This window comes from Centropristis striata, chromosome 18 (genome assembly GCF_030273125.1).
Source record: "Centropristis striata isolate RG_2023a ecotype Rhode Island chromosome 18, C.striata_1.0, whole genome shotgun sequence".
NCBI classification, from domain to species: Eukaryota; Metazoa; Chordata; class Actinopteri; order Perciformes; family Serranidae; genus Centropristis; species Centropristis striata.
The window spans coordinates 11,596,773-11,622,594 of NC_081534.1; the positions used below are offsets into that span (position 1 = coordinate 11,596,773).

Consider the following 25,822-nt stretch of genomic DNA (forward strand, 5'->3'; position numbering starts at 1 on the left):
GAAAAACGTGCATGTCAGTTAAGTCATTTTGGGGGACAAATCATTTAAAAAAAAACCAAACACATATTTGAGTGTCGGGGGATTTTAAGCCTCCTGTGTCAGAATATAATTTTCTTTAGCTTGCTGCAATTTATGAGACAGGAATGGATGATGTAAATATACCTTGTGATTAAATTATGTAAACTTAATTTTGTAACAATAAGTTTGCACAGCAAATTGTTGTAACAAAGTTCTACATTGTGTGTAATGTTCATTATCATTGTCAGTAGTTGGGCAGGAACTGGTGGCAGTCCATAACAGACTAATCAATTATTATTATATTTATATACCTTTTTAGCAACAATTCCCAGAGCGACCACATGAGGGCAGGCAGCATCCACACATCCACGTTTTAACTGAATGCACTGTTGTCACATCATTATCAGTGTGAGACACATTAGTGACTGTCTAAATGCTTTGCTAGGTGTGTGAAGAATGTGAAACTGCTGATATTTAGTATCTATGAAGGCCACTGGCTTTAAATGTTATGAGTACTCTTCAATAACTGAAATGAATAACAACAGTACAGGCCACTTGATATGCTTACAGTTTCCTCACTGACAGCTGAAGCATTTAAATCTCACTTTTCGCGTGCCAAAATGTCTGCCACAGTTAATAAATTAAAATTCTAAATCTGCCTCAAGAAAAACTTTTAACATGAAACTAAGTGTCCTATCAAATGTGATCTCAATAAAGTTATAACTAATACTGTTAAATAAGCAGAGTGGATTCCCTCAGTAATGAGATGGCGATCTTTTTCTTTTCTTCTATATTTTTGGCTCCATCAAAGATTGCCATACTGTGTGTAGTTTATTGATGCTAAATTATACGATACTATTTGTTAGTCAAAATAAGTTGCATTGTTCTGCCAGTTGGGGCATCAACATACAAAATGTTGACATTAAATTAATTATATGCATTAGTGGTGTGCCAATGAAGCCTCATGAACTATTTTCTTTATTTTCTCAGCCCACTAGATGGTGCTCTCTGTTCAACAAAGGGCAGAAAACATACCATATCCATTGCTTGATGCATTTTCTTTAGACCAAGAGTGCCATCTAGTGGGCTCAGAAAATAAAAAGGATGATTAATAAGGCTTCATTGGCACATCATTAGTATACTTTAACAAACTAACAGAGCAACATCTATTTTGATCTTTTGTACTGTGAGGACTATAGCATATCAAATGCAGATGTTGCCTCAAGGTTTTACTTAAAGGGTGAGTCCATTTTGGGGGATTTATATATAATTCTGAAGTGTATGGTGTTGTGTTTCTTGTGTATTCAAATCCAAACAGTCACATTTTAGTCAAAGTATGCATTTTTAACGCTGAAATTACACTTTCCAAAGCTATTCTACAAAGTTTTGTAGTGCATACTGGTGGCAGAGGCTACCCTAAACGGTCCCACCTGCCACCATTGGGAATTCATTCACACACTGATGAACACAGCATCAGGAGCAATTTGGGGTTTAGTATCTTGCTCAAGGATACTTCGACATGTAGGCTGCGAAGGTCAGGGATCGAACCACTAACCCCCGGTTGGGAGCCAACCAACTCTACCAACTGAGCCACAGCCGTGATGATGTTGATACATATATATTCTTATCCATAGCCAGAATGTATATATCCAACAGTAAGTTCATTGTTTGAAGTAAGGGTACAGATGCTGATCATCTGCACTGCTGTGGACACCACATTAGTTTGGATACCAGACCAAAAGAAAATAACACCAACAAACAGATTGAGGAATTGGTGGACCTGCAAGGTAAAATTACAGCGTTATCAAATGAGTCTGGTGGCTTTAAAGAGAAGGATATGTACTGCTGTGGATGTGGGACACAGGAAAACCTATTTTTGCCACCATAGAAAGGACCATCTAGAAAAATCAGTTGGAGTGTATGCTTTATTAAGAATATTTTCACCTTCACATTTCACATTTTCTCTTTGTCATGCAGTCAAACAGCCCTTTATGATGGGGATCTGAAGCTGATATCTGTCCTTTCTTTAAAGCCACCAGATTCCATTGACAAAAAACAACTATTTGACCTTGCACAACACAAGAGTTGCCTTGTTCGGTTGGTTTGTTTGTGTTGTGTGACTTTTGGATCCGGACTAACGTGGCAATCACAACAGTATATTCTGTGCAATATTTTCAAACTCAATTAATGTTGGTTCAGGTTAATGTTGACTCAGCTAGTGCTAGTGTAAACAGTTTACTGTGGTAACCTTTGTTACTGTTTTGCTAGAAAATAACACCAAGGGAGGGAGGCTCCAATGCCTTAAATCTGCATTCCTTCTAATGGCCAGCAGGAGTTGCAAAAAAGAAGTCAGTTTGTATGTAAGTCTCTGGATTTATCACCTCAGTTAACATTGTCAAGAGTTTACGGTCTTAACTGTTAGTTTCAAGTCTTCTGCAATACAGCATTGTGTTTAATTTGTAAATGCTAGTCCCATTAAGAGTAAAATAGATTATAGATGATTAGGGTGTGGCTACCTTACGATTGACATGTTACTATGACACCATGTGCACTGTGCGTTTTCATCTTAGAACTTTTACACTTTCAAAATGTGTTTTTACTTCACCAAAGGTAAATGAAACATCATGTTCAGTGTTTGGTGGGACTCAAAGACACTCTAAGGAGTTGGCTGTTCATTTAGGAGAACGACTGACCCTTAGTAACCAGGCTAGTGTTAGCACATGATGTAGCATCATTCTGGCTCCTGATCCTTTCTTTGCATGTGCCTGCTGCAAATAAACAATATGGTGACAGCCTTAACTCAAAATGCTGAAGCCTATCATGAGATATGTAAGGGGTGCTCCATTCCTTTTCATTTTTGGTGTAAGATTGAGGATCCTGTTACAGTCTAAGCCAGGGTTGGGCAATTAATTTTCCCAAGGGGCCACATGACCAATACCACGAAGGTTGCAGGGGCTGGACCAAAACTCGGAAATAAATTCTGCTCAATATTAATGTAATCGCTTTATAAAATATAGTAAATTATCTGGTTTTGAGCTGCTACTGATAGGAACACATGTTATGATAAGACTGTTAATGTGGAGTAAATCAAGTATAGCAGTAAAAAGTAGTATATACTCCAATCACTATATCACTTTTCCATTTATTTTAAACACAACTGTAAATGACCTTTAGCAAGGTTCCTATTGTTGCTTTTGTATTATATAGCTTGTTTTTTCATGTTTGTACATTTTCAAGGTGTTTTACAATGTTGTGATGCTTTTATTTTGAAAAGGTGTCATCCAGTGTAAAACGGGTGCTTTAATTTTGAAAGGTAGTGATGGGAAATAACCGGTAGAACGGTTAAATGAAAAAACGAACAGTAAATAATAACGAGTGCGTCGTAATTCATATACAGTTGATATAAAGTATGAAAAAGGCTTCTATAGTGGCTGACTGACAGGACACAAGGTTTGTTAGAGTTTATTTTCTTCTGTCATATATATTAGTGGCTGTATTTGTTGTTTTAACTATAGTAAAAGTGCTTGTTAGCTCTAGTGCTAATGACAATGTTTGCTATTTTATTCAAAATAAAAGCACTGTGGTTATATTGATTTCTAATTTCTTGGTAACCTCACGCGGGCCGCACAAGGACAGCCAATGGGCCGGATGTGGCCCTCGGGCCGCCCAACGCCCAGGTCTGGTCTAAGCTCTACTTAATATTCATGTTTATTCACACTAATAAATGTGTACAGTGTGTGGGCACTGACACTGTTTCACAGCTATTTTGTTCACCTTTGGTAATGAAGGAGCCATTCCTGCTGAGGGCTGAGTCTTTGCTGGAGGTGGAGTCACAGCGGAGCAGGGGCTCAGATTCGTCGGGGAAGAAGCCCTTGGTACGGTCCACCGGTGACTGCTCCACGCCCATGCTGCTAGCCCCACCCAGACTACCACCACTGCTACCACCACTGTTGCTGCCGACGCTGCTGGGAGACTCGAGTGGCTTGTGGATGGGACTGAGGCTTTGGCTTACATTCACTGAGGTCATCAGCTGGTTGATGTCAAACTGAAGATAGAAATAGAGAGATGGGAGAATGGGGAATGAGGAAATGTAGAGGAAGAAGAGGCAAACCAATGCTCAATGACACAGATACACCAGTTCGTATTTGTTGCCCATGGAGCGTACACGCTCCTGTCCCAAATCTAGGAAACACTAAATCCAACATCATTGTCCTGTCTTTCTCAATCATCTCTCATCCTATACACAATATTTGGTGAACAAAAAACGAAAATGTACTTACAGCTAAATGCTAACACCGGAGGAAATTTGGAAAAAAGAGATCAAGTTCTGAAAGTAGACAGTGATATAAAGGAATACTATGAAGGAGATGATGCTTACTGTTTGTAAAAACATTATTCAAACTTGGCCCCCCTTCCCTGGCTCATCTCATATTTTTGTAAGTCCGTATCCAAACAGTGATGCTCAGAAATGTCCCGAATACAGCTAAAAAATGAAAAGGAACAAGAAAATACAGCTAGATGCAGATACTGCTACCCAAGACCTTGAGGAACACCATAGAAAAACCCCATAGTCTGATTTAATTTCAAAAACTTTAGACACTTTGGAGATTTCTGCAAGAACTGTATTATATATCTAGGGAAGCATTACATCCCATAAATACCCCTGGTCTCTTGTTTGAGGTTATAACTTTTCATTAGGCTGTGATTATCCTAGAGATCACAGCAGCTCATTTTATAGAATGCCAAGTTTCAAAAAATGGACTCATTACAATGAAATTAAATTATGGGGATTTACACTATCACACATACAACTAGGCTCACTGAATCGAAAAGAGTCTCTGCTTGACAGCGATACCTAATTTATGCAATTCAAAGACCTCTGAATTCAGAAATATTCAAATACAATAGGTGAAAATAACGCCTTTTTTACTACATAAGAAATGTATGGTATGCATGGGATTAGCACAAAGTGGGTATGTCTGTAAAGGGGAGACTGGTGGGTGCCTTAGACCCCATTTTAATTCAGATATTTTGAGGTCAAAGGTCAAGAAACCCTTTTGAAAATGACAATGTCAGTTTGGAGCTTTATTTTACTCCCTGTCAAACAAGAAATCACCACATTGTTAGTACCGATGGATTCTTAGATGACTTTCTTTACAACTTCAGCTGTATCACTGTTTCTGTCTTTCTCTTCTTGCTTCCTCGTCTTCTCTTCCCCTTTTGTTGCCTCATTCATATTTTCTCTCCCTGTGTCCCACTTTGTTTTTGTTGTTTGCTGTGTTTGTTCTCTCTCCTTTTCTTCATCATCCTCTTTCTGTCCCTTTTACTCTCTCTCTTTCCTCTATCATTGTAAACCCCCTCCTCTCATCCCCCTCCCTCGCTTTGGTGTGGTAATGAACCTGTGGTTTGAACCAGTAGTGACTGGTTCTGGGGATGAGATCATGAGAGCATGTCTTGTTTTTCACAGCGTTAGCCCAGTCTGGCCTAAAGGTCGCAGCAGCAGAGAGGTCATTTCATTCACCACACACACTGGAAATGGAAAAAATGGAGCTGGAACCAGAACCAGCAAACAAAGAAACAAACAAAAATGTATTTTCTTTTGATGAAAATCCATTTTCATGCAGTGGTGGATTCAATCTGTTATGATGGATTTCTGCTCAGTTCACTCTCAGGCCTGATGAATGAGCTCCAACCGGACATGACATAAAAACACCAGAGCTGTTCTCTTTCGCTTGTTTTCTTTCTCTGTTCCATAATGTCTGGGTCACTGGGCTGCAGCGTGACACAACTTACGTGATTCTAATAGAACAAATAAGCTCTGTCTTGCTCACAATGCATGCATACATACGTGCACAGTAGCCCACAGACACTTGCGCACACACAGACTTTCACACAGCAGCAGATGTAACTGGAACAAAAAGAATTTAAGGGCAGATGAGGAAAAAAATAACACAGACACCCATGGGGGATGAACATTTTGCAGCCTCAGGGGTGAGGAAGCCAGTTGTCAATTGTTTTTTCAACCTCAGTTATGTATGTGTTTCACTGAGAGCAAGGCTCTCTTTTCAGGAACAACTCACATCACATTCACAGTAACACACCTGGAAGCTGCCCAGTACAACCACAGTCCACGGCTCCACTAGTCTTGTTTCCATTGTAGTCTAATTGAATTTTGAAGCAAAATTTTGAAATGTTGCATTAAAGAAAACGCGAATGAGGGACGTTTCCATCAACTGGTTTAGATCAAATAAACAAACCAGCATAAACGTACTTTTGTAAGAAAATGGCAGTGTAAAGTATTACTGTAGGCTAATCTGTCAGTAAACAGTAGAAGAAGAAGAGATTGATCAAGAGAGAAAAAATTATTTAAAAATTGTTACTGCTAATCGGACAACTGGCCACCCACAAGCCATTCATTCATTTCCTGCGCAGACCAACTACTGCAGGAAATAGGTTGACTGTGGGTAAGGGTTCTCTTTGTCAATTTTCTCTACTGGCACACTCATTGTATAAGGTTGGGAGTTAACTTGGCCCTTTAACATAATGTTTCTGGCATCGCCATGGCTGGACCGGGCCAGTGTGGGCCTCCAAGTCTCATTGTACCATGATCTGGTCCTGTATTATACATGCTGTAATCATTGCCATAACAATAGACAAATAGATCACGCTGTCTATGACAAACATGACTGCCCACCCAGGTAGAGCACTTTAGTTGTGTCTGCCACTCTGTCTGAGAGCCTCTCAAACCACATGGAATCTGATTTCCTTATGCTGGCAGGCCGAAACAGCTCAGAACTGAGCTACCGAGGACGGAGCTGGAACACAGGGGTCACTGCGAGGAAGAACAGTACTGCTGTTCCAGAAAGCTCCCAGGCTGAGAGAGAAAAGGATCAGGCTGAGTTGCTGACTACTCCTGTCAGCACAGTACAAGGCCCTGCTGGGGACAGGGACTGAGACACAGACACACACACACACACACACACACCTTAGGCACACAGCCCAACACTATGTGCACACACATGCAGAATGAGCCAACTAGCCTCGGTGACAGAGTTGGCATATTCCTGCAGTATGAAGGGCACAGGGGACACACACGCACTGGGGATATTTAGATTAATTAGATAAAAAAAATGTTACAGCAAAAAAATCTCACTCAGCTGTAATTACTCCAAACAGATGAGCTATTAACTAATATAGCAGCTTCGATGGGAAAATGCCCAACAGTGGAGAGCAGTCATTTCCAGAGAATGGGAACCTGCCGAATTTCTTCCATAGCACAATGCTGAAAAACAACAGGCCCAACATTAACAAGGTGCAAGTAAGTAAGCGGCTGGGCGCATGTATTGGCTAACACAAAAGTAAAGTGATAGTTGTAAAGAGGCCAGCAATGGCTTCGGGTTAAACAGAATACGTTCACAACTCACTCTGTGAATGAAAGATTTACTTTGATCAAATCAGATCTGTGATTGTTGGAACAGTGGAAAGATGAACTCATCAAGACACGTCTGGTGGGGTTTTTTATATCAGTTTTGGATGAGTAAGGCAATTAAGCTATCAGTTAGACATAGGAAGAGTTTATTTCTGTTTATTCAGTTATAGCAAAGGTTATGCTAGTTATGCTAATGAGGGAAGGTTTTATGTCCGCACCATGGTAAAAAAATTAAATTCTGGAAATCCCAAACATGGACTTAGACTCTCAGATCACCTTTCTTACTTTACTACAAGCTAAATTATAGCCATTTTCAGTTTCAGCAATTAATTAGCTCATTATGATAATTAGGCTAATTGCAGAAAGGCAACTCTTAGTAACCAAGCTTGACCTCATCTGGTGAACCTATATGACAACATAAACAACATTGCTATGTCCAAGAAATTTCCAGCAGACTACCATTAAAAAATAGTAGACTATTGAATGTTTATATAGTTCTGATAACCGTAGGCCTATTTAACTGTAATGAACACAAAGTTGTGATTTGTAGGTAATGCCTATTGTGAATTGATTCATGATGGTTTCTCTTTTTAAAAAACTGGGTCCCCAGAATAAAACTTTGGGAAACACTGGTGTAGAGTACAGCATCCACCCTACTCTGATCTCACGATACAGCCCGCCTTTGCCCCTAATTCATCTATGACATTTAAAGTACGTCTTCAATGGATAAGTCTGCTCCCAGACTGCATTAAAGCATACATAATGTCAAATACACTCACAAACACATGCCGTTAATCTCTCTGAATTACCTTTAAAAGAATCATTGCCGTTTCTGGGAATTTTTTTGTCCTTTCTGCAGAAAGTAATGGATGTGGTTTAATTTAATCATCTTATGGGGCTCTTTATAAAAGGGACTGAAAGGCATCTAATAGGACCTGAGTCATAAACACCCAATTATGGAAGAAATTGCACTTGATTGTTCATCATTGTGGCAGGAAGGGATAATGACTACTGTGTGTTTTTGTGCATTCCATTTGTAGAGAAGAAGTAGAAAGCAAAAAAAAAAAGAGAGATTTATGACTGTCTCTGTGTGTCTGTCTCATGTAAATAATCTAATCATTGAAAACCAGACTCCAATTCTAAAAAATAAATGGCAAAAGATCTTGTGACCATTTTCATGCAGGACCCATATGAAACTGCTCAATAATACGATAGCATTACAGGTTAGAAGGAAAAGATGTAATTTTCATTTTGGGGGTTAATTAAAAAACTTTAGTCAAATACGTGGTTTCCCTTTTTCACTTTGAAATAGAACCAAAGAGTTTAAACCAAGGAAGTTAAACAGCCAAGGTCCCAAAATGATCTCCAAATAGACCCTGACAGACCGGTCTTACTTCCAAGTTGTCTGTCCGCAACAGTGTTATGCTTAGAGGACGTTATACAAGTATGAAGATCTGTTTAGAATCGGCGAGAGGGGTGGTGGATGGGTCTAACAAACTCTGGACTCTGGTGGATGTAGATGTTTTAAAACCAACTCTGTTCTTTTACCCTTACCTTAGTTTTCGATTGAACACTGAACTTTATTTTGAAAAGCCATTAGGCATGTAACTCATGGAAAGTTGGCGTATGACCAAATACCTGTAAAACGAATAACATTTCCATCATGGCTTGTTAAGATTGCTGTATCCTGGCATAGGTTAAAAAAAAAAGGGTCTCACTCGCCAAAATGCCCCTTATTTGAATACGAGCTGTCCGGAGCTCACTTTTGTCTGGACTTTTTTCGTCCCTTTGGAAGAGCAGGGCCTTTTTTTTCCCCCTGAAAAAAGGCGGTTACTGATTGAATAGAACGCTAAGTGGGATGTGACGTAGTACTCGACGCCACAACAACACGCGACAGAGTTAGTGTTATAGCTATATGTTAGTAAGCTAATCTTAGCTATATCTTTGCAAGCTAATGTTAGCTAATATCCACTTTTGTCCAATTAAAAATTCAGTTTTTTTTCAGTTTGTTAGATTTTAAAAACATAGTTTAGGTTCCTTAACTCTTTGGTAGTACATTTCACAACACAGCAGCTTTTAGACATTTTTCTGCCATGGATTGTTTTCCCCTCCGGTTGGGGCAGGGAGTTCTGTCTAACTGACAGTGACGTTTGCCATCGAACAAGTGAACGCCCTCTGCTGTTGAAAATGGGTATCATGCCTCATTTTCTACATCATTCTTATCATTCATTTAAATCGGCACACATTTGTATCGATTTTTAACTTTCTCTCAATACATCATTACACCCCTAATGAGCAGTCACACCACAGGATTGGAATTAATCTGAGTTATGTTTGACTGCTACCTTGATACCTTGATTGTTCCCCTTTTTTCGTGTAAGTCGTTTTGGATAAAAGCGTCTGCTAAATGACCAAATGTAAATGTAATGGTTTAGCTTTTCAACCTGCCATTCTGAAACTGAAAGTCTGCATATTAAAAATGATGTTAATAATGCAGCACTGCACAAGAAACTGTGAATGCACAACTGGTTTTCTTCACCAATGGACTTCTTTAAAATCCATGTTGCTGCTTTTTTCAGAGCTCAGCGATAAAAATGCTGGACAAGAAAATAAGACTAAATAAGCTGAAATTAACTTTTCAACCGTCACAACAGAAAAAGTACATCGACACAGGCTCCCCTGTAATGAATATAGTTTCCATTCATTGTAATTCCACCTCAAAGATTGGACCACCAGCTTCCTCAGTGCTTCCCCTCACACAGCAACACAGACTCATAACTCAGGACCTGACAGCCTGCAGCTGTTGGTTGTGGGCCATATTCAAATTTCAATTAACTGGGTACTTTTTGTTCCAAAACCAAATTAAATTAAGTTTTTAGAGCCAGAATGCTCAGCACTTGGCCAAGTAATCGTTGAGTCATTAGTATTGATCAAAAATCACTGCAGCACTGGTTTTCTTGTGTTTCTGTGTGATTTAGACCTGTAAAAGTATTCAGCCCAAGAGGGGTTATTGTCTAACCAGCATGTTCTCCTGTCAAAAACGTAAATATAGGTCACGTGTACAGGCAGTGAAAAACAAACTATTTCTCCATATTTCACCGTAGGCTGTAATGTGGCTGCCACCTGATGTAGTAGTGATTGACAGCCAAGTTTAAGCTTTCATTTGGGATGGTAGATGGGTCTTACAAGCAGTGGACTTTCACCCAGGAGAGTGGGTTATCAAATGTAAACAATTTTTAACTTAAGTTGCGTTTTTTACGTAACTTGCGGCAGTCATGTGATCCTTGTAATTACAAGGATCACATGACTGCCGCAAGTTACGTAAAAAATGTCCTCATTTCCGGCATTTACGTACATTTGTTTACTGTTTAAACTGTCTTTTATTTTGCCTTTCCAGATGTTTTCTGCCTTAAACCTAAGGTCCTTGGTTTTACTGACTGCAGACTGCAGCCTTTTTTTACAACCACGAACCGTACATGTGTACTATTTTATTTTCGCCATTGTAGTGAAAACATATATATGTGCCCTGAAATGCAATATGTGCCGTAATTTGTGGTACTGACAGACGACATCGTCTGCCATTTCTGTAAGATAACTTGTTGGTCTAACCCAAAATCATACACATCAGCACCTGAATAATCCTGGATTCAATTGGTTGACACGCTTTATACTCAGTTTCAATGTTCACTTTGAATTGACCTAAGGTCTGCTACTGTAGAACCATTATCCAGGATATGATGTGACACGTTTAACAGTTAATTTGCTTTTAACATCATTATACAGTAAGTGCTTGCTGCAGTGTTGTTCATCCAATATGGCTGACAGTGGGGGCAATCATGTTTATCTTTCTTTATTTGGTCTTCTTTGAAAAGGTTCACACAGCAACATATACATACATGGTTGCCCATGAAGTTGAATTAATTTTGTTTTCAGACGCAATCTGTTAATTGTGGTTTCATTATCATCGTGATATGTTTAGAAGAGACTGATTAATAAAGTTTTGAGAAGACATTTCTCACAATAATTTTATGGAGAGAGGTAAATATATATATTATTCCAACTTTGAGCAACTGTGTACATATGCAAGTAAAAAATTCTAAGCGAAATGCTTCGAAAGGTTAGAGTTCATTTAATTTATACTAGCTAATGGCTTGCATTAGTAGTAGTGGCACCAAAGTCCAACACAAACAGATATGAAGAAAAGTTAATTCAGGCAGTAGCTTTGAGTCCAACAAAGCCCCACCCCGACCCCAGCATCCACCTATCGGTACTGAGATAGTAATCTAGGGAGAACTTTTATCTGCATTAACACTTCAAACATAAAAGTGGTTTTAACTTGTTAATCCTGCTAGACAAAACGCTTCAGCATCAGAAATGTGTTAGCCACAGAGCTTATTTTCTGCAATGAATTCTCCAAAATCCATGGCAAAAATCCCATAGGAGAATTCTCAATAGGCTGCATGGTGATGCTGATTCCAAATTGGCCTACAAAAATATATCATTTAGTTTGCTATATATTGAAATTTTGGTAGTGAGAACGATAATGAAGGTGGCTTTAACCTTATCCACCAACAGCAAATAGGATTTTCCTATCACTGTTGTTGTGTTGGTCTATTATTCTTTGCGCTTTTACATCTTTCTCTGACTTTTGATAGACTTGCACAGGACCGGACTATGCTTTGTGCTAAAACATAGAAAAGAGGGAAGAGCAAAAAAATCACTATCTTTCCCCTTCGCTAATTCTTTTTCACTCCTCCCTAAGGATAGCAGCACCGTCTGCTGCAGTCTCCAACATGATGCATTCATTAGCTACACTCAGGACACTTACTGAAATGAAACAGCATGGCTACTCTTTAATCACTCATTTGTACATACTGAAGCCAAGGCCAGAAAAAGCAAGCAGACACAGCAGCTATTTAAACATGCATTTAATGCATGAATAAAGCATGCATTTATTGACTTCACAAAAGTTCTCTTGAGTTATGTTAATTGTAGATGGAAAATAAGATTTAAAAAATATAATTATTAATTATTTAATTATTACATGTGTTGTTACTTTCTAATGCAAAATACCTCTTGTCACATACATGTTAGCTGTGCTTTTGGTACTGGGTAAACAGTATGAATACAGATCAGTTCTGTGGTGTTTGCACATATTCAAGGTCATATACTGTCTGCTTTGCAAACGCACTTTTCTCAGCAGATGCCTCATAGTTCCCAGTAAGGAGGAACACAAATAAGAGATAAGAGAAGAAGAATCACATCCATCATCCTTTCTTCTGGTTTCAGCTCTCATGCAGAGGCAGAGATAAAAATAGAAACATCCATCAGACAGCTGACACTCAGTTGTTCCGATGGGAATACCATCAGTACAGTGAATGTTTTTTTTCTACTGTGTGTTCAAATTTCAATGTGATAATGCTGTTATGTAACAGATGCATGGACATGCTTCCCAAAAGTTCTCATATTGACCTGGTGTGAAATGACACAATACATAAGCTGAACCTGACCTTTTTAAAGTTCCATTTCATCTTGCACATATCTTTCTTTTTCTCTTTTTCAATCCCTCCTTTATTTGTGTCAGCCTTCTGCCTGGAGCTAAAGCTGTGATTTCATCATTCTGTCCAGGTAGTTTTTAATAGTTCTATATTGTTTACAAATTCATAGAAAGCCCTGATCTATCCAGTCACTTCTCCGTCAGCCCTGCTAAATTTATACTGTATTTGTGTTTGTATGTCTATGTTACAAATATTAGCTTTTTAATCTCTGTTTCCCAAACCTTTATTCTGGGTGCCCACTTTTTAAAAACCATCTTGACACAATTCGCAATAGGTCAATAGGTATTATCTACAAATCACAACTTTGTTTTATGCATAGTTAAAAATATAATAATAATAATAATAATAATAATAATAATAATTATTAAAATAAATAAATAAATAAATATTAACAAAACCTTGTGAATGACACTAAATGATAATATTTAGGCAGAGTTAAGCAGGCGTACAATTATCAGAATAATATGAATGGGTATGAATTTCTTGGACCCAGCAATGTTGTTTGGAACTTTTATGTTGGAACTGTCTTGTATAGGTTCAGTAGATGATAATAAGCTTAGTTGTTAAGACTTGCATTATGGGCAATTAGCGTAATTTCCATAAGGTGCATTTCCATTAGGTACTTTTCCCTCTAGTGAGCAGCCATAGGTGTGGCTTTGGAGAGAGGATCCACCCAAGAGGAAAGGTCTTAAATAGGTACCTGCTCCTGATTGGTCACAACACTACCAACGCCCATAACCTACGGTACACCTGTTACAGCTGTCAGAACTCAAACGTCCGTCACTAGGGATTTTAAGTTTGTGCCCTAAAATCCTAATGATATCACCCCTGGCTACCAATACAACCTTAAATCTCTCTTTAACAGCCCCAAACCAAAAGTACAGAAAATAGTGTCGAGGGCTGTCCATGCCTGCAAACAATTCCATTATCTGCCATCTTATCCACGATCAATCCAGTAAGAAAAGCAGAAAATTATTGCCAGAGTTGATCTGCTTATTATTAAGCTGTGATGAAAGGCCAAATTACAACAAATGACTAAAGAGCTCAGACATTTAGATGACTGGTGTGTCTTTAAAACCAGAACAAGGCTGTAACTGTGCAGGACTGAACTTGGAGACTCCAGTCAAGGGCACTCATTTGATACCAATCACTAGAAAGTTAAAAGTGAGTAAGAAGGAAGAAAGTAAATGGTGATGAAGGATTCTGGGTGTCCCTTGTGTGTGTGGCTTTTTGTTTGTGTGTGTATGTGTGTGTTCAGAGGAGGTTACAGTATGAGGCTGATAACAGACGATCTATGAGTGAGGTTGGACATGTTTACTCAATAGCACTCATTAACTCCATGCATGCGCAAGGCTGCATCATACTAAAAGATTTAAGCGAAAGAAAAGTATAAGATTAGTGTTTATGAAACTGCACCGTACCAATACTATGTTAGTTTGCTGAACTGAACACAAGACACTCACATTTAGTTTGTCATCAAGGAAGCTATTATGCCATTCTACCTTCTTTATCATCAGCTCTATATTGGGATCAAAAAGTCAAACATTCAGCTAATACTAAAAATGAAATGTCTCCTTAATAATAACAGGAGTATTTTGGATGTAACATGAGAGAATCAGAGCTTCATCTACCATTTCCTCTTTAAAGCCAGATGCACATGCAACTGGCACATTTTTCAGAAAATAAGAGAAGTGAGTGGAAATCTGCCTCAGCCATCTCCCAGTTCTTTGTCCCATCAGCAACTCCATTTGACTGCATATGAGCAAATGCACCAATAACCTACCCATCGCCTAGATGCATCCTATCATCTAATTAATATGTCCTTTAATAGCAGGACAGGTACTGCACCATTGACTTTAGACCAGGTTTGTATTAGTCAGTGGTGCAATCACTTTCTGCTGTCTCAAGATAGCAATGAGCCAACAATGCACCTGACCACAACTCTTTTTAGCATGGAGGCCAACCAGGAAGTGCCTTAAGCCTGCAATTCACCGAAAATTCCAGCAGGGGGTGCTAAGTTTGGCTGGAAAAAAGATCTGCCCATTCATTTCAGTGCAAAATTTGAAAACTTCTGACTTGATTTATTACCTCAGAAAATTTTTTCACAACAACACTACGGTCTCAATCGCTAGTAAAAAATCATCTTCAAGACGATTTGATGTCAATAGTTCTAATAATGGCCCCATTTAGAAGAAAATAGAAGATAAAGAATCATATGATTTGGGGCGTGGCTAGCTTTGATTGACAGGTCACTGACAAGGCGAGCCGTCATCAGAAGAGAAGCGGAGCAATGCGTATCCATGGCAACGAGTCAAAAACGAGTCGTTTTGTTCAGTAAAAATGTCTTGTTCAGCGTTTGGTTGGACACTCCAAGGAGTCGCTGCTCTGTTTTCTGAGGTAAGTAACATTAGATTGTTTTTGTTTTTTGCTAGCCAAAACTAGCATCCCAATTAATGCTCCAGTTAATGCTAACATCAATTAGCATCGGCTTCTCTCAGTCGGGTTGCCGGTGATGTAGAGAGCCGTGTAGTCAGCGTGGTCAGATCCCTCTCGCTCTTCCACAGTCCAAATATGGTCTGCTCCGCGTATCGGAAACAAGATGGCGACGAAAGATGGCGACAAGTGTAATGCTGAACTCGAAGCTTCCAATGGGCTGTCCACAAACCAATACGTCCATTATTTATATACAGTCTATGGTAGGGACACAATACATTTGCTATCTACACAATCTGTGCGCATTCTGCTGCCCACTTTGACTTCACCTTAGCTGGTAAATCAACCTCTTTGAGATTCATTCTTGCCTCAAAAAGACAAAACACAAAGCAGAGAGAGGCTGCAACAGTGAGTGTCATAACTTCCTCAACATCAAGTTATTTCCTCCCAAAGTGAACTTTTGCTTTAATGTGAGGAATGCAGTTAACCACAGGGACTGGCTCCAGTGGGACACACCAGACAGCTTTCCTCACAGATTAGATTTCAGTGGGAGAGATGCAAAGAACAGTTTGTACTACAGCTTGGGCCAGTCATGTTGACAGATTTGAAGATCAACAAGATGTGAGCAAAGGAAAGGTCAAAAACATTTCCTTATGTTCTGTAATGCCCACACATCCATCCAGCCTACCTGTGGGTTGTCCTCCATGACACAGCGGATCTTCTCCACCACATCGATGCGGCGATGTCTGTGCAAGGCATTGATCAGCTTGGCCAGGTTAGCGTCGCTGTCCCGGATGGTCCAGTGCTGCAGCGCTGCATACGCCCGCTCATGATCTGACGAGTAGCCATTAGAAAAGGCAGCCACCTCCCTCTCCGTGGCGTTGGCCAGCAACTGATAGATGTCTATCCATTGGGTGCCCACCTGAGCAGCCACCAGTTTCAGAATATCTATCCCTGAGTAGAGACAAATAAAGAAAAGTTAGAGAACCAAAAAGTAAAGGCTTGTGATCATTTGTTTAACCACTATTCAATATAATAAAAGGAAAATAAAAATGAGACTCATATGATTGCTAAATTTGCTCTTAATGGAAGAATGTAGGCCAGTAGCTGTAAGCTGTGCTAACTAACAGGATGCAGCAGCAAACAATTGCCTAATTTCTAACTAATGGAGCCCTCATGCTCTGCGCCACACAATACACCATTGTTCTTTTTCTGTCAATAACACTGAACTTCCATATGGTGTGTGTATGACAGTGTGTCTGGAATCCCATGATATGTATAATCTGGTCTGTTCATTATAGGATTGCCACACATCCCAGATAATACAGCATCCGCCTGTATTGAAAAGTGAAATGCACCGTCCCTTACTGGATCAATTTGACAAATTATTTGTAAGTAGCTCCTTGTTCGCCGGAGGATAAATCCTTCCGATTTCTGACCTTACTCTTTACTTGACCTCACTCTAGAGCCATCATGGGATTGACACTAAGGTTTTGAGTTAAAAGTTCAGATAACTATTAGATGGATTTTCATGAAATACATTTCAGACATTCATTTCCCCCTCATGATGACTTGTACTCATCTTAATGCTGATGACCAAATTCCTGCAAACTGTTGACATTAACTTCACTTTGTTTTTACTTCTAATTAGCAATTGTTAGTATGCTGACACACTAATCTAAGATGTTGAACATAATTAACATTATACCTGCTTAATGGTTTTCAGCATGTTGGCATTGTCAATGTAAACATGTTAAGTCAAGTACAGTTGGAAAGAGCTGCTGGCTGGTACCTGGTACTGTTTTTGATACCAACCCCAAGTATGCTAAGACATTACTAAGTGTAGAGTTAACACAGTGCAGACCGCTGAATCTCAACTTCAATTTTTGGGTGTTTTTAAATCATGTCGAAGATGATGTCATGGTGCAATAATGATCAGCTAAATGCCCTGCTTACATCAGGGGGGCACTATCTGCTGTGGAAAATGACTCGTGAAAAGTACCTGGTACATATAGTGAGTCAAGTCAAGTCCTGTCAAGCCATGCAGGGAAATTCAACATTGCATAGTCTTGTTTAAAGAGGTACAATAAAGAAAAAACAGCTTTACAGGAACAGATCCTCCACAGGAAATTATTTGCTGAAAAACAAGTCCATTCAATGCAGTCACTACCACATAGTGCTTTTCCCATCAGGTTGTCTTGAGGCCAGTGACACTCAAGGAGCTCAAAGAATCCACTTCGCCACCTAACCAACACCTAGCCTGGGTATACCCATACTGCCTTGCGCGCTGGAATTTCATTTCGAACCTCCATCCAGTCTGGCTGCGATGACGCGTACTACTCGGCACTTGGAAGCTTATAGTTTTCTTACGGATCCAACATGGCTGCTGCAGACGCGAAACTCTCTTTAGCTGTGAATTGTGTTTTAAATAGTTTAGAGCGAGTCCGCTGTCCCCCGGCTCGTAGCGAGATCACCGGCGTTACGGTAGCGGGGCTATTAGCCGCTAGCGGCAATAATCACCGGCGCTACCATAACGCCGGTGATCTCGATACGAGCCGGGGGACAGCGGAGCCGCCGAGAGACCCGCAGCAGCTTGTTTATTGCCCATAAAATCAGTGGATGTGTGTGGCTGAATGACATGAGGGGGAATAAAGCGTGAAAATAAATAATCTTGCAGAAAGCGAGAACTGGAGAAGCAAAGCAGCAAGCAACACTCTCTCACAGACACACACACAACAAACATCCATTTCTGTCGCTCTACTACGTCATCTGGTATAACTGATCTGATTGGCTAAGAGCTACCTACAGACGCTTTTGATAGACATTCTAAGCGCCCAATAAAGGCTCCGGAGGATCGTAAACCACACCTCCTCTACGGAGAAATGAATGGCTGGTTTCCAGACTAGATCTCATTTGAGATTAGTCTGGTGTTAGCCAGGCTAGCCAACACCTCAGCTTTCAACACACACATGCTCAGGATTTCACACACGGTCTCACACGCAGGGTGATGCAAGAGACATTAGTCTTGAATCTCCCTGGATCAGCTGGGGACATCTTCTATTTTAGTATATAGACATACACCTGCTGTCTGGTTGAATGTGAGTAAATACGCAGACTCATTAATCTAGAAGGCAGACAGCTGTTGAGCCACTGATGAAGTAGAATCTGATTCTCAAAGACGATTCCACCAAACACGTCAGGTTGAAACCGCTCTTGGGTTTTTTGTTCAAAGGTTTTCTTCATGAATTCCCGTCAACATTGGGTTAATAATCTATAAACAAATGTTAATTTTTGGGGTAAAGTATTCCTTTTAATGTAAGAGATAGCGGGCCAAAACCAAGGTCCTTGTTCTGTGCATCTGCTGTGTATCAGTGGATTATCACTGGATCATTTTGATACCGAAGAAAACTCCCCTGCAAGTTCTAGAGTTATAAGGAGCATCTTCTTCATGTATTTCTAAGTGGAATTGTGGAAACTTTATTCAGATGATGGATCAGAGATAATAACATCAGGGAGTGTAATTATTGTATTATGTCTGTCCATTATGATGTGAAAAGGGCAACTAACAAGGACTCACAATTATTTTGTTGTGTAATAAGTGCAGGGAGTCCAGTACAGGAGTGGTTGAAACCGATACTAAACCTGTCAACACTTGTTCTCATCTGTTAAGAGAATGATTTGATTCTCAACAGCTATTATGATTCCACCAAACATGTCAGGTTAGATCTTGTTCTAATCAATCACAGCAGAGAATCAGTCTACCCTAAAACTGAATTTACACATTGGCGAGCTCACTATGCCCAGTGTGATAGCATTATTTGTTTGAATTATTTAACTATCATGTTTACTTTTTTTGCAATAGTACATTTCATATTTACTTGGTTTGAGTTCATGCCACTGTCTTTCGAAGAAAATCAAGGCTTGTAAACAGCCATAACATGGCCCACAACTATTTTGTTATGACAGTAAGTTCAGCATAGGAGCAGTGAAAACAGAAACCAGTCCTGTCAGCACTTGTTGTTCCCCGTTGGTGCTTATACAAGTTGAGGCATATATAAATATATACAGTACTGTGCAAAAGTCTTAGGAAGGTGTGAAAAAATTGAAGGTTTGAAGGCAAAGGGTGGTCACACCAAATATTGATTTGATTTAGATTTTTCTTGTGTTCACTCACTTTGCATTTTGGTAATTGATAAAAAATAAACTATTAACATTTCTATTTCTGAAAGCATTCTTTTTTTACAGCATTTTTTTTCACACCTGCCTAAGACGTTTGCACAGTAGTGTATATACATATAGCTGACCTAAGGCATGTATTGGCATCCAAATATAACAGTCCAGAAAAATTGGCATGGCCACTTCCAAAGGGATCCCTTGACCTCACCTGAATGAAAATTGGTTTTACAATATCTAAATGGTATCTAAATGGTAAATTGGTAAATGGACTGCACTTATGTAGCGCTTTTATCCAAAGCGCTTTACACTACATACTACGCTCATTCACCCATTCACATACACATTCATACTGGTGGCCAAGGCTACCAGGGCACATTAGTGCCACCTGCCACCATTGGGAGTTCATTCACACACCAATGAAAGCAGCATCGGGAGGCAATTGGGGTTCAGTATCTTGCTCAAGGATACTTGACCAGCGACCTTCTGACCCGTGGGCAACCGCTCTATCAACTGTGCCACAGCCCAGTACCCCCTTTTCCAACACGTTTATACTATTCCCATTTGTTACAAATGGTATCAACCCAAAGACAAAACTACTTCCATTATAATGTTCTAAGCCACTCTAACCTTTTTAAAATTCGAACAGGCCGCAAGCCAAAACACGATGTTTATTACTGATTTATAACTAGAAAAACCTAATCTTCAGGTTCCCAGCTTTCCCAGATAATGTATATCACTTCAATGTGACATATACAGTTGACCTGCTATCGCCCCCTTAAGTTCCCCTGTCCTCACCTTTTGGTTCTATGTGGGTCTCTAAGGGTTAAGTTATTAAACAAAAGTATTCAGTTGACAGAACTAATAATTTGATAAAACTATTAAGTATAACTTCTTAAACTGCGTTGACACAACTAACTGGTCCTAATGATTTTGCAGATGGTTCTGGTTTTTTTTTTTTACAGTTACTCTTTTGAGTTTTCCAAACATCTACATTTAATAGTCTAACCCCAACACTGATTTTTATATAGCTCATGCTTTTTTGTTTGAATTTATTGTGTTAAATACTTAGAACCACATATCTAAACAGAAATGTCTACTTCATCAAAGAGAAACATGCGATTACACTGTTCTGTTTATGTTCTAACTGTCAGCACTTAACAGTGGACAGAAAGTGGCCTTTGAAGAAAGGCACCTTTAGTGAGGAACAGCTGTGTTTTTTAGAGAAGCACATATGACCTGGATTGGTTTTGTTTAGTCACCTAATCTTTAACACCTTCTCACAGCTGTGCAGGCAGCTGTCACAGTTCTATCTGCTTACTAGAGCTGCCATTGAAATACTGCACATCTCTAGCTAATATGATTTTTCAAGCTATTGTTATAGAATGATTTCACAAAACTACTTTTCCATTATTCTTATTGTAAATGTGTCACAACTCACATTCACAAGCTCTCTCATGACACACACTTTAGCCACGAATACTGATTTTTCAAGAGCATCTCTCCCCCTCAGACGCTCTGCCGCCTGTTCAGACACTCTGTGCTCCACTTTCTTCTCTGACTGTTACATGACTTGACAATAACTTGGCTGGGAACATAAACGCTGACTCATGTGTTTGTCAACCAAAATATAGCATCTCAGCTGTTCTGTGCGACACAGAACCGATATGTGTGAGTGCTACTCATGTTTATGCATTAGCCATGCTTTTATTGGTAAAGGTCTTTGCCATACAAATACTTGATTGATGCCACAGATGAAACAGAAACCTGATAATGATAAACGATTGATGCATGTCTCATCAGAGGATTTGACATAACAGGAAATGTTGCTTTTGGCTCTGAAGAATTTGGGAAGTAGGATGTAAAGTCAAGTTCCTGTGTTTTACTTGCTACCTGCTGATTAGAGTGAACGTGGTTAGCTCACTTAAGGTGGACTGACCTTTTAAGGTGGATCAGCTACCTTAATCTTGGTGACAAGCTGCTCCTGCACCCAACCCAAACCCCCGTGAATTGTAAGCCTTGATTTGCAATATTTTTTTTTATATAAAAACGGGCTATTTTGCTTCCAGTCACATGAGTGGAAAGAAAACAATCCAAATGCCCATTATATGTTTTTTTAACTACACTTTGTCTATTCACATTTGTATATTTCTCCTAAATTCACAGAGATAATGCCTTGTTTGCAAATTAAAACATTACAAAAAAGTATTTTCTTAATATAAGTAATCTACTAGGGAAGTTGTAAAGCATTATCTTGATGAATTAATTAAATTTTTAGTCTTGCAAACTTTTTTCTTTTTTTTTTTCTCATACTGAGTCAAAACTCTGCTTCAGAACTCACATACACCAAACGTTCCCGTCATTCCTATCTATATTCTGAAGGTTTCAATAAAGGGGTTTGTTTATATAATATTCATAGTCTAATTTAATTTAACAATTAATTCCAAAGAACATCTTTAAAATAGATGTTTTTATAGTATTTTCAGTATTTATGAGTGATAAAAAGAGATATCCATTTTCTTCTTTCTGTTGGAATCTTGAGCTTTATTGTTTATATATGTTTATGCATGCACATAAGGACATATTTAATAGGATAATGCCTCATTTGTCTTCATTTTTTTCTTAATGTAAGTAATAATCTGTGGAATTTTCATGTGATATTTAATATTTTACCCAATTCATCTGTAGCATCTCCCTTTCAATATTGTCATTATAATTTCAACAACACCTTTTTCCAACAGTGACCTTTCCTATTAGTATTATTTGTGAATTGATTAATTGAATATAAATTATGAAACAAAAGTATTTAAATCAATATGATACATTTTTCTGATTCACCAAACCATATTATATATGAAACTTGCTGTACAACAAGGCCGTTACACTTCCAGAGCATCGACACAGAATTAATTCCACCTCTTTTGAGAGTATCAGGTTGATCCCAGATTAATGTTTCCTGCAGCAAACATGTTAAGTGCATAAATCCAGGATGATTCAGACAGATTAAATGGATGTAAGCCAGTGGTCGTAATTCATGGCTCGATAGACACATACACACTCACGTGTACATACATATACACACAAAGAAATGTAAGCACACACATTCCGAGAAGCAAATGTGAGCAGACATGTGAAGCCTGCACACATGCTTCCACAGACACACTGTAACTCTACCTTTTACACTTGTTCTTCTCTTCCCAACCCTAGCATGAACCCTCAGCACGACGTAGTTAACCTCAGCCTTTACCGAAACCTAATTCACAAGTCACAAACCTCATCTAACCTTGCCATTAACCCTTGCCCTAAAACTAAATAACCAAAACACCCACACTGGTCTCCCCTCAAAAGTGTCAATATAGAGCATTTGTACAGGCAGGAAAATACGACTCACGTTTAGAATTGTCCTCTGTGCGAAACATAGCGGACATAGTAGTAATGATCGATATCGATGCCGAGTTTAAATGGCGGATATCAAACTTATGGTGGGAGGGAGTGAAGGTGGATGGGTGGAACAAACCGCGGATTTTCACCCAGAAGAAAAGGGTTTTTGTCCCGTGTGAAAACAAAAGTAAATTACTTTTAACCTGTAACCTACGTTGTTTCTGTAACTAACTTACGTGGCTCAAGTCACCCTCTTAACTTCTTCACTTCCGGCATTTATTTACTGTTTAAACTGTCTTTTATAATGCCTTAATAGGAAGGTTTTGTTACTAGTGGTTTTGTAGCATTAATTCACCAAAACTGGAGCCGTGAACCATACGTGTATGCACTGTAAAAAAAAAGATAAACAATAGCTACTCAATAAAATTGAGGCAACAGATTGCACGCAATATTATTAATTAAATCTAACTACGTTACAAGTTGAGTTAATAACAACTTAACAGGAAGTGCCTGTCATTTAAAAACGGCCTAATACTATTGTGTTGGATTCATTCAAAATTCTCTTTATTTAGAATTACATGTGCATAAAGATTATATTTAGTGTGATCAAAATAAGTAGATTCTACCTCAAACATTTTTATATTAAAGTTACTTAAACAACCCCATCTTGCAGTGCCCTCCCCCTAAAATTACTTAAAAACTCAAAGGTGAAAACACCCGCAGAGAAAAAACACACGCATACAATCCCCTACTCCTGCTTAAGATTAAACTTGCGTGAATCGTGTAGAGACCCACAGGACCTCGCGTGCATTGTCGACTCTCATCCAATCCGCCCTGCTGTAACACATAGAGACAGAGGAGAAATCCCCCTGCTCTGCATGCCTCACTGCCACTGCGAGCTGACCACATTTAAATGACCTATATAAGTCTCGTGATGATTCAGTATGTCAGCCTGCGGATGTGTTCATGTGTTTTCATGGGGATGAAATGTGTTTATTTGCATGCGTGTGTAGATTTCCAAGCCCTCCTAAGCTTAAAAAACACACATTGATTAACAGAAGCTATGTGCTGTTAGTTGGTGTTATATATCCAAACTGATGTATTTTATCAAACTGTTATAGAGAACATGATGCATCTGCCTGGAGGGGACAAGCTGAGCTATCATGAAGAGGCATCACTATTCACAATTATCATTTTTATGAATATTACAGCACATAACGAGATCCAGGTTTTGGCTTAGATTTGTTGTGTTGGAAAGTAACACAAAAATGTCACACTACTCTCATTAAGTGCTGAAAATGATTCATCCTAATTGGCAGTGCAGGTGATAATTACTGCTGATGTGATATTCACTATTTTGAACTTGTCATCATCCCAGTAAAAGTAATTACATCTCTTTTGCTTTTTGTTTGTTGTTTGCCCTACCACACCGAGGGAAGGATACAAATAGAATACAAAATTAATCCAAAGTATACTGTTAAAAAAGTACATTCGTTTTTTTTTCCAGCCCCGTCACATACCAACAAGCTACTCTAAACTACTTGAACTGATACATCTCACAATGAAATAGTATGGGTATATTATACATTTCCTTAATCACAATTGGGCTTGAATGAAAGCCAAGAAGGTCCCTTTTAAAATGATACCAAACACAATAATATAAAACATTTAAAAAATGACCATGGAGCCGAAACAAAGATATGCACCAGCATCTAAAATGGGATTTACTTTAGGGGGTGGCTCACTTGAGCTGGTTACTATGACTCAGCTGACACTCAGGAATGTCTATCATACCAAAATATCATCTACATGGACATTTTCAAAAATGATTACTAAGTTTTGCCAACTTGAGTTAGCCTGGCTAACACCAGACTAATCTCAAATGAGATCTAGTCTGGAAACCAGCCATTCATTTCTCCGTAGAGGAGGTGTGGTTTACGATCCTCCGGAGCCGTTTATTGGGCGCTTAGAATGTCTATCAAAAGCGTCTTTAGGTAGCTCTTAGCCAATCGTATCAGTTATACCAGATGACGTAGTAGAGCAACAGAAATGGATGTTTGTTGTGTGTGTGTCTGTGAGAGAGTGTTGCTTGCTGCTTTGCTTCTCCAGTTCTCGCTTTCTGCAAGATTATTTATTTTCACGCTTTATTGCCCCTCATGTCATTCAGCCACACACATCCACTGATTTTATGGGCAATAAACAAGCTGCTGCAGGTCTCTCGGCGGCTCCTCCGAGAGACCTTTCGCCTTTCAACTTTTGCTCTAAACTATTTAAAACACCATCTACAGCTAAAGAGAGTTTCACGTCTGCAGCAGCCATGTTGGATCCGTAAGAAAACTACAAGCTTCCAAGTGCCGAGTAGAACGCGTCATCGTCTTGCCGTGCCTCCCCGCTCTGTGATTGGATCCCTAAAACAGGGCTAAGAAACCTCTCTGGTTGCCAGACTGGATGGAGGTTCGAAATTAAATTTGAGCGCGCAAGGCAGTATGGGTATACCCAGGCTAACCTTGAGTTGTACCGACAAGTTAAATTTTGGGCTCTGGCCCATGGACTAGCAGTAGTAGTCGTAGTTGTCGCTACTGCCGAAGTATCTTTTTAAAGTTCCTGGTGCTTTGAGGTCAGGGTGTTAAACATTCAATTAGCAAGATCCTCCTATTTTAAACAATAAGAAAAGTGAGGCCAGCATGATGACCGATTGATTGAAGGGTCGGTGGTTCGACCCCTGACCTATATGACCAGCCTATATGTCGAAGTATCCTTGGGCAAGATGCTGAACTCCAAATTGCTCCCAATGCTGTGATCATTCGTGTGTGAATGGATTTCTGATCGT

At 39.2% G+C, this 25,822-nt stretch overlaps 1 protein-coding gene across 1 annotated transcript in view; it reads right to left on the reverse strand.

Moving 5' to 3' along the window:
• Positions 1-25,822, reverse strand: part of tnfrsf21 (tumor necrosis factor receptor superfamily, member 21) — a 55,338-nt gene that overhangs the window by 3,524 nt on the left and 25,992 nt on the right. Inside the window, exons 4-5 of the mRNA XM_059357062.1 lie at positions 16,127-16,392; positions 3,793-4,063 (exon numbers count right to left, since the gene is read on the reverse strand). Of these exons, the coding sequence (XP_059213045.1) occupies positions 3,793-4,063; positions 16,127-16,392 (537 nt within the window). The remainder of the gene's footprint in view (positions 1-3,792; positions 4,064-16,126; positions 16,393-25,822) is intronic.